Source organism: Littorina saxatilis, linkage group LG1, assembly GCF_037325665.1.
Source record: "Littorina saxatilis isolate snail1 linkage group LG1, US_GU_Lsax_2.0, whole genome shotgun sequence".
Classification (NCBI taxonomy): Eukaryota; Metazoa; Mollusca; class Gastropoda; order Littorinimorpha; family Littorinidae; genus Littorina; species Littorina saxatilis.
The window spans coordinates 40,738,571-40,748,889 of NC_090245.1; the positions used below are offsets into that span (position 1 = coordinate 40,738,571).

The following is a 10,319-nucleotide window of genomic DNA, read 5'->3' on the forward strand; positions in this document are numbered from 1 at the left end:
ACTGACATCGATGCGGATGTGTCTAAAGCTGTCGAGAGAGTTCTAGAGATGGAGAAAAACGCTGAGTCTGGTGACCCCAGTGTTCTTGCCCAAAACAGCCTGCCAGAAATTCACGGAGTGGATGTGGGGGCGGTGGAGATCACTGACAATGAGGAAGAACACAGCGACACAGATGACGAGATGCAGGAGGAAGATGAGAATGACGATGGTGCCGACAGGGAAAGAAAGGTGGCCCGAAAATCAAAAAACGACATTGACAAAGATGACCCTGACTTTTTGTTGAAGAAAAAGGAGCGAATTGATGAGGTGAAGAAATTGAAGATCTTCCCATGCTACCTATGCAAATATAATGCTGGCGATATTGAAGAGATGCATAAACATGCCCTGGAAGAGCATCCTAAAGAAATCATCAAATGTGAGCCCTGCTCTCAGATATTCTACATACGCAAGCACTACAAAGTGCACTGCGCCGGCAGCGTCCACCAGAAGAATTTGCTCAGAAGTAACGTTAAGCTTGAGGTGCTGACCTGTCGCTTCTGCCAGAAGAAGTTCATGGACGAATCGAGCCACGATCTGCACGTGGAGTACATCCACATGCACAACTCGAGCGAGGAACAGATTTCACGACTGTGTCAGGGCAGGGACCTGGTCACCCAGCTGTACGGAGATCACCTTAAGCAGCTGGCAAAAGCACCCTTCAACGCTCGCGTCTCCTGCCCCGAGTGCGGACGCTTCTGTGCCAAGAACGGGCTGATAGAGCACCTGCGTACACACACCGGCGAAAGACCGTTCAAGTGTCGCCACTGCAACAAAACTTTCATATCAACCCTGGCACTGAGGCGACATATCTTGGACCACATTGGGGTCCCGATCATGAAATGCCAAGAATGTGGCAAGACTTTCAAGAAGAATCACTTGTACCATCGTCACATATTGATCCACGAAAACATGAAAAACGGGGTGAAATATCCTTGTGATAAATGCGATTCTTCATTCTATCATATTGACGGTCTGAAAGCTCACGCAAAACGTCATCGGGAACGGCAGTTCAAATGCCCAGTGCAAGGTTGCAAGTGGAGTTTTGTGGGCAAGCCAGACCTTACTGAGCACATGTACACACACACCAGGGAGAAGAAGTATCTGTGTGACATCTGTGGATATGAGGGAGGCACAAGGACAAGAATCAGGCGCCACTACAAGACCCACGAGCCAGGAAAGATGTTCACTTGTGAATATTGTCCTTACAAAGGAGCCAGTAAGTCCCATCTTCAACGCCACGTAAGAATCCACACTGGGAGCAAGCCCTACAAGTGCCTGTACTGCTCCTATGAATGCAACGTTGGTGTGAACATGCGCAAACACATTTTACAAACCCGCAAACACCAGGGTATGCATCTGTACCCGTGCAGGTTTTGCGATTACAAGTCCAATGTTGCTGACGAATTCAAGCAGCATCTTGTTCAACTACATTCGGACTACTACAGGCGCAGGGCCAGCGTTCCTCTGATGCTCTTCACCGGTCTTTACCGACCAGAAAAGGACATTCAGAAGCCCCCGGAAGGCAGTGAAATCCATCAGGTGATGAAAGGTCGCTTTGTCAAAATCTACGATGGAACGCGTGTTGGTGCGCTGGAAGCAGCTGGACCTGTCAAGAAGAAACCCAAACCGCCAAGAACTGTGACGCAGAATTCTGTGGATGACCTCTCTGCCTCTCACTCTCAGCCGCACCAGCAGCACTCCAGCGGCCTTCATTCTACAAGCATTCTGCGTTCCCACTTGTCAGGCGGCTTGCAGTCTCACCAGCCTCCGTTGAATGGCCTGCAATCCAGAGAGACACCCAAGTCGGAGGATGAGATGGATAAACCGGACATCTCTCTTCCATGCACCAGCTCTGAAGTGACCTCTGTCAGTGTCAGCCAGCAACAGCAGCACCTGCAGACGTCTGCAAGTGCTGGAACGTTGGACATGGTGTACCCCCGCGGTCTGCCCTGGACAGTGGTCACCCCCAGCAGTCGGGCAGAGTCATGGATGCCTGGGGCACAGGTAAAAACTAAAAAAGAATAGTGCATGCCTGTTATTGTTAGACTAGAGTAAATACTAAGATGGTGTTTAATTTTGAACATTAATTTAAACTTTACATTTGGGTTTTTTCCATTAAGATTATTTTCACAAAAGCAAACAGAAGAAAAATGTCAGTGTACATCATCACTGCTTTGTTACAATATATTTTTTGTAATTTTTACAAAACAAACAAAAGAAAAAAAATACAGTGCACATCAGTGTTTTGTTGCAGTAATTGAACTGGATTTGTTTGATTATTATTATTTTGACATGATCGCAGATTTTTCATGGATACATGATCATGTTTACTTGGACTTGCCCAATACAAGATGAATGATGAGGTACTAACTTGAATTCCTGTACCTGAGTGAGAGGGTCGAAAAGCAACAAATCAAATCAAGTCAGCTTAAGAAGTGCAAAATGTATATGTCGTGCCAAATTCACGGAATTGCCGAATTCGCGGAATCGGCAACATTTTTGCCCATTTCGCGTAATCGGCAAAACGCTGCCCATTACGTGAAATCGGCAGCGTTTTGCCGAAAATGCGGAAAGACTTCTAAAATTTGCCCATTTCGCAAAAGCGACAGCCAGTCTGTTACTTTTTGTGTCACCAGAACATTGCATTAACATTGCTTTACCTCCCTACTATGTTTTGTATGGTCTATGTTGGTCTGTGTCGAGCATAACTCCGGAAATGCACGAAAACTACACTTTCTGCAATAACTTGCCATAACTTATCGATTATTGCGATATATCTATCTATTGGAGTATCTAGTTGTCTAAGTGTGATGATATCCCAGGCATTTGAGAACTTTAAAACCAAAAAGTGGCTGCCGATTTTGCAAAATGGGCAAATTTTAGAAGCCTTTACGCGATTTCGGCAAAACGCTGCCGATTTCACGTATTGGGCAGCGTTTTGCCGATTACGCGAAGTGGGCAAAAATGTTGCCCATTACGCGGAATCGGCAATTACGTGAATTCGGCACGACATATATATATCTGAACATTGGCAGTGTTTGTATTGTAACCTTTAACTGTTTGATGAAAACGGTCACAGTAACATTTATGACATGGGTGTTGCAGAAGTTATCCTTTTTATGTAAACCTTCTTGTAAATATCCCCAGATCTGTCTTGGCTTTTACATGGCCTATCTTTCGATTTGAACACATACCAAGAATCTCCAGTCTGGCTAGATAGATATCTGCTTTCTGTGCAAAATGTATGTTTTGCTGAATTTATTTAGCAAATTGACTGTTACACGTACAAAATTAACTCAGCAACAAAATTAATTCCCACTGTGTACAGGAAGCGGCAAGGCCGTTTATTTTTGCTAGTTCTAAATCTAAGTAGAAGGATACGATTTCTAAACCACTTTGAAACTAAAAGTCTGGGCAGATCTGTGATAGTATACATGACAGCCCTGAAAGTGGCGAGAAACATGTAACTGGCGAAAAAAAAAGTTCATCTACTCGCCAAATGCATACATGTAAGTTGCTGAAACAAATTGTTGGTTTGGCTAGTAAAGTTTGCTCTCTGGCAAGTAAATTTTCAGAATCACTGGGACCATTTTTCGTACTTTCAGGGCTGCATGATTGTTTACGCGGAAAGTGTTTGATCTGCAAACGGACTGTATGACTAACGACAAGCTGACAATATCAAGATATTGCCCCCTAAGAGGTTTCTGTTTGTCATTACACTGAATGAATCTCAAAATGTTCACTCTATTTTCAGTATTCAAGGCCAATTCCATGGGGCTCTGTCTGGAGTATGCCGACAAGCTTTACTCTTTCACATCTCTGTGTTTTTCAGATGGTGGACATGGTGATGCCCCAGCCTTGTCGCATCCAGGACCTGCAGGTTGTCGGGGGCAACCAGACGTCCGTCCCCACCCCCTTCATCAGCAACAGCGGCATCAACTTCCTGACCACCATCAACATGGAGGGGGCGACGTACACTCCGCTCGAGGCAGGGGTGTACCAGGTCATCACTCCAGCCACTTCTGATGCTATCACCAGCGTCAACGTTGTACACCAGTAAACTTTCAACATGGAGGATGCTACCCACACTCTCCCAGAGCCAGGGGTGTTTCAGGTCACCACTTCGGGCAGTTCTGATGCGATTGCCAGCATCAACGTTGTACAGCAGTAAATTTTCAACATGGAGGATGCTACATACACTTCCCTGAAGCCAAGTGTGTACCTGTGCACGAAGCAAAATTGTGTGCCACCCAAATAGTTGGTACGCAGCCGCTGGTTCGGATCGGTTGACATTTTAATTTGTTCTAACTTGTTAGCACTGGTCATCGCTCCGCTCTGATTCCTTCACATGTGTCGATGTTGTTAACCAGTGATTGACTGCCGTGCACCTGCTGTAGCCAAGAAAATGCCAATGCCTCTGTCAGCAACGTTGCTAACCATTGATTGAATCAGTGATTGCTTTAAAGCATCACTACCATGAATATTCGGCATATTGCCATTCCGTTACTGTGAGTATTGCTTCCTATGCACCTCGCATTAATGATTAAATAGGCCCTTTTCAGCTGCATCGACATAACTCAATTTACTGTAACATAACTTGTGTTTAAAAATGTACTAAACATTTGGCCGGATCATAAGCATTATTAGTAATTAAAATTATCATCATGTAAGCATTACCAGTATTAAAATTCAATTGTAACTTGCACACTGAATAGTGTCCCCCAGTCAGTGCTTCTGAACAAACTTCCTTGACAAATTGAGTGAGTACTACATGTACTAAAAGTCTATAATATGGTGGAATATCTCTGAATTAGGCTTTACTGAAATGAGTCTCCACTTGAGCCAAGAACAAGATGCTAGCTTAAGTAATTGTATGCATACACGTGTCAAAAGCTATTCAGCAGCTGAAACCAAGTTGTCTTTTTTTATTGCTGTGTATTATTGTACACAAAGAATAATAAGATGGAACTGACCTCCGGATATTTGACTATGGTGATCCTGATAGTTCTCAAGATGATTGCCGATTTTACTTTAAATTTAAGTATAAAATCAGTCATTTTACCATAATCATGTCAAACTCAAACTAAGTGGTTTAAACAAAATTCATTCTAATTACACATTACAGGGATGAGATTCTTCCGTCGATTGGCGGAATTCCGCCCAAAAGTTCATTCCCAGGACCATTTTTCTGAATCGTCTAAATCCGTTGAGAAAAAATGGGGGGGGGGGGGGGTGGGGGGGGGGGGGGGGGTAGAGTAGTTGTTGTGGTTCCATTGGATTCGATCTGTAAAGTCCTACCTACAACCCTAAAGTCGATTTTCCAGATCAAATCTCCGATAAAATAATGACAACATAACCTCCGTATCGAAGGAAGTGGACCTTCGACCCGAATATGAACTTTCCATTTGGGACTAAGTTTCCCTTTCACCGAGTGTCTTCATTCCGAAAATTCATAAACGGGCTGATTCAGCTGTCGGCTTTAGCCTGCTTAACAAAGATGGCGTCGGTGAGAACATTGACAGAAAGCGAACATGTTTTGGCGTCAGAGATCGACCAGGGTGTGAAGAATAAGTGGGTTCCGAAATGGCAGGAAGAAATCGTCACGTCTGAACTACGCGGGAGAAAACTGTCGCTCCGACTTGGAGATTCTATTAAAAAGTTGACTGTTCCGGGAAAGGCTCGATGCACGTGGTGTAATTTTGATCTCAGCTACACATCCAAAGGGAAGACCACGCTGAAATGTATATGTGAAGTTGTACTTGTAATTGTACGATTTTAAATTGGAGAGATGTGCATGAATTAATTATAGTGTACTGGCTTTCGTCTTCAGAGCTGCAATTGTGGCCGCAGTTTACTTCGCTCTAAACTATTAGTACTTCTTCAGCTAACATATGGCACTCAAGCAATTTATTTAGGTCCAGTTCTTTTATCAATACCTTACGAGCACCATTGGTTATTGTGCAAGTAAATTGTGCCGTTTCTAAAATTTGTGAAAATTCCTGAGCTAAATTACTTAAATTTTGCACATATGACTGACAAAATGTTGTATGCTTCTACTGCTCGGACTCATTTCCAAGTCTTTTTTTATGGTCAAAGTGTAAAAAAATCTTCAGCTTCAGGGGGGTATGCCCCCTGACCCCCACCAGGGGCAACGCCCCTGGACCCCACTGGGGGCCTTCGCTGGCCCCCAGACCCCCGCCAAATAATTTCCTCCCAAAACACTTTTAGGGAATCTCATCTCTGACATTAACATGCTTCCATTTTAAACTTCGAGGTCGTCATCGGGGATTGACGCCCGACCAAAGGTAATTGAAGCCCGACGGAGCGAAGCGACGGAGGGCTTCAATTCGACTTTGGGAGGGCGTCAATCCACAATGAAGATCGAGAAGTTTCAAATGGAAGCGTGTTAATGTTATTGTAATTCAATCTGACGATGATTTCTTTCCTGCTTTCATGCGATGGCAAACAGACAGAATTGGTTCTGTTCTGTTCACACACTACTTTCAGTCCACCTACCTGCAAGGGTCAAGTCCCAAGAAATATGTCTCTGTATTCCTATCTTATCACTCTGCTCTTGTTTTGTTTTCTTTCACATACATTTTCCCTTCTCTTTTGACGGGTTTTGGGACAGCAAACTCAAAACACATTCTTTTCATCACAAAAGCGATCTTTGGAATTGACTGACGTAATCCGGAAGAATTCATGCATCAACTTACGTCACGTATTCGACGTCATCACTTCGCATACCTTATGGTCTCGGTATTTTGTTGGCCTTCATCTAATTTCATACTTGTAAAATGACCCTCAAAGCTAACCGAGACTATTTTGAGGTTGTATCGTTGCGCCTCGCCAGCAGGTTGTTAATGGATTTTCTAGCGAGTGGTTATCGACAATTGATGACCGGTAATTTTTAATGAGTTAAGGCATTCTGACCAATCACAGGATCTGTTTCATTAAAACGCAAACTCGATTGAATTACATACAATCTTCAATAACTTAGTTTTAATAGCGCTGGCCTGAGTTAAATAAAGGAAAGGGAAAATACATGTTGCAGACCTGTGCACATCTACGGTTTCTCCGTAATTTCTCCAATTTTTATATGCAGAATATGGTGCTACGGATTTTTAATTAAAATTCCGAAATTCCGATGTTTTACTCAAAACAAAAACAATTATACTTTTTTTCTGTTTTAAGATGTTTTGACCAATTAGTTGGCCGTTGCGCTAAAAAGACGTTCACGCGTGTTCTCAGCATTGAGTCCTTGTTCTTAGACTTAGTTCGTCCAGCGTCTGCGTGGCAACTTGTGATTGAAATGAAACATGGAAAAGAAAAAAAGAGTGCGCGATTCAGATAGTGAAGAGGAGACACCAGCTCTGTCACCAAAGAAGAAGAAAACGGCACAACAGTGTTTCAGTTTGTGTGCTTTGTGAGCAGAATTATGTCTTGAACTGTCGTTACAGCTTACTACTGACACATGTTAAAAACTACTGAAATTTGGTTTGTTTACTACTGATGAGCGTTTTGAGTGTGCACAGGTCTGATGTTGGTTTAAAAATGAGCAGTTTTCTTCCTGTGCTTTTTCTTTATTGGTAAAACTTTGTTTTTCATACTTTGACCAGAGATATAACATTTTGTCTTAATTTTACTTTTTTATTTGTTTGATACTATTTCTTTTATTTACTTCAACATTTTAAACATTTCTCTGGGTAATATGAAGTTGTGTGCACACGGTTTGGTGAGGATAGAAGTTTCCTCCCTTGGTTGTAACCACTATGGCATTTTTTGTCCATGTTTATAACTGTACAGGGTCATTTCTTTTATACTTTGTAACAGTGTATACGTGAAGTGTTTTACCAGTGGAGATTAGAAATGCCAGGTTATACTTGTGTAAGTACATTAGCCGACTTAAAATTTGCTGTGCGAAATCTTGCGGAGCTGAAGACAGGAGAGGATGGGACATTATGTTCATACTGTGAGTGTAACTAGAAAAACGCAAACAATATGTGTTTTGTGTGCAGCTTTTCTTCCAGTACCAGAGGGTTAAATACTGAGTTTACTTGTAAATTATTAGTATTGCCCATGTATGATTTTACAGTATTGTATGTGTGTGCACACGCAACCAAGCATAGCTGGAGCCCTGCCGATCAAGATCTTCAATGTCAAAATGATGATTTGTGTGGATATCTTTTGTGTTTGTAATTTTTTTTTTTTTGGTCAACTGCTTAGGTTTTTTCTTGAGGATTTCTACGATCATGAGTTACAACATTACCCCCCGCGGGTTAGGGGGAAGAATTTACCCGATGCTCCCCAGCATGTCGTAAGTTGATTGTTGGTCGCGATGGCAGGTAAAAGCCGGTCATCAGCGTGCTGTTTACTTCGCCTCGCTTTGAAAAGCTTGCCTCAATGTCAAGGGATCTTACTCTGCCATACCACTTGAAAATACCCCCCGCGGGTTAGGGGGAAGAATTTACCCGATGCTCCCCAGCATGTCGTAAGAGGCGACTAACGGATTCTGTTTCTCTTTTTACCCTTGTTAAGTGTTTCTTGTATAGAATATAGTCAATTTTTGTAAAGATTTTAGTCAAGCAGTATGTAAGAAATGTCCTTTGTACTGGAAACTTGCATTCTCCCAGTAAGGTAATATATTGTACTACGTTGCAAGCCCCTGGAGCAAATTTTTGATTGGGGCTTTTGTGAACAAGAAACAATTGACAAGTGGCTCTATCCCATCTCCCCCCTTTCCCCGTCGCGATATAACCTTCGTGGTTGAAAACAACGTTAAACACCAAATAAAGAAAGAAAGTTACAACATTATCTGGTATCCTTACCCGGCACATTATTTTAAGAATTTTTCAGAATGGAGCCTAGATGGGGAAGAAGCCACTAGAGATTGTTTGAAGAATGAAGGGTGAGAATCTAAAGTGTTTTGTTTTAGAGTTTTTTGTAAATCTTTTTTGCTGTTCATGAGTCATGTGTGTGTAAGTGAAACAAAAGTGTGCGTTTTGTTTGTAGATCTCCAAAACATTGTGCGTGTGTGTGTGTGTAAGAATCATGTTAAAAAATAAAAGTGTTCAAATTTTTTTGGGTAATAAAGATAAAAGAAAACAACATGCAATCTGAACAACACAGTTTGGGTGGAACAAGCCTGCATATTTGTGTAAATATTGTGCTTTCAGTGTTCTGTTCCATATTCCATTGGTGTGGACCAGCATTGGATCCATACTCTTCCAAAATTCTGCAAAATGTTTCTCTGTTTAGAAGCCATGGGTCAGTTTAAGCCTGTTCTTTATATTCTCTGTTTGCAGCTGCGCGCAATAGATGAAAGTACTGCGTGCAGCTTCACTGCGTAGGTTTTGTTTTGTGCAGTAGAATTTGAAGGGTGTGTAGCCTGCAGTAGACACTGATTGGCTGGCTGGCAATGACGCATTCAAATGACACGTTTTAACCTTATGACGACCTCGCAAGTCTGACGATACTTATTCAAAAATGGGTTCCAGTCTGGATCTCTGGCACCATTTCGTACGTTGTGTTATGTTTTTATAGAAATTATTATTGGAATACGCGAACTGTGGCGCAGCAAGGAGAAATTCGTTCTGTACATAATGTGAAATGAGTTGCGGTTGCAGTCCCTTCCAGTGATGCGGGAAAAGCATATTACGAAGCAAACGCTGCTGTGCTGCAGGTTACTGTGTATAACCTATATATGACTTGGCTTAAGGGCCCATGATATTTGTGTAATGTCTTTCTAGAAAGTGTACATGACCGAAATTCTGTGAACTGTACTACTTAGTTTGAATGAAAACACCACTCTAATGAACAGGCAGGGCATATTGTTAAATGCTGTTACTTATGTTAAGCATCACTCTGTAAACTGAAACAAGTCGCGTAAGGCGAAAATACAACATTTAAGTCAAGCTCAGTCGAACTCGCAGAATGAAACTGAACGCATTGCATTTTTTCCGCATCGTCTGTCCACCGCTTGTGGCAAAGGCAGTGAAATTAACAATCCAGAAAAGCGCGGTTGTGGTTGCGCTGAGGAGGATAGCACGCTTTTCTATATCTCTATTCTTTTTTACTATCTGAACGTGTTTTTAATCCAAACATATCATATCTATATGTTTTTGGAATCAGGAACGGACAAGGAATAAGATGAAATTGTTTTTAAATCGATTTTGGAAATTTAATTTTAATCATAATTTTTATATTTTTAATTTTCAGAGCTTGTTTTTAATCCGAATATAACATATTAATATGTTTTTGGAATCAGAAAATGATGAAGA

The 10,319-nt window shown here is 41.9% G+C and overlaps 1 protein-coding gene and 1 long non-coding RNA gene across 2 annotated transcripts; both read left to right on the forward strand.

Annotated features, from left to right (window-relative positions):
* The first annotated feature begins 6 nt into the window (after nt 1-6).
* On the forward strand, nt 7-5,260 carry LOC138969332 (zinc finger protein 407-like). Its single transcript, XM_070342105.1, has 2 exons — nt 7-2,043; nt 3,872-5,260. Exons 1-2 carry the CDS (start codon nt 49-51, stop codon nt 4,097-4,099), a joined length of 2,223 nt encoding a protein of 740 aa, XP_070198206.1. The 5' UTR covers nt 7-48; the 3' UTR covers nt 4,100-5,260.
* Nucleotides 5,261-6,272: 1,012 nt separating this feature from the next.
* On the forward strand, nt 6,273-9,147 carry LOC138969340 (uncharacterized). The gene is made up of 2 exons (XR_011456428.1): nt 6,273-6,313; nt 6,400-9,147. It is a non-coding gene; the product is annotated as an uncharacterized lncRNA (long non-coding RNA).
* The last annotated feature ends 1,172 nt before the right edge of the window (nt 9,148-10,319 follow it).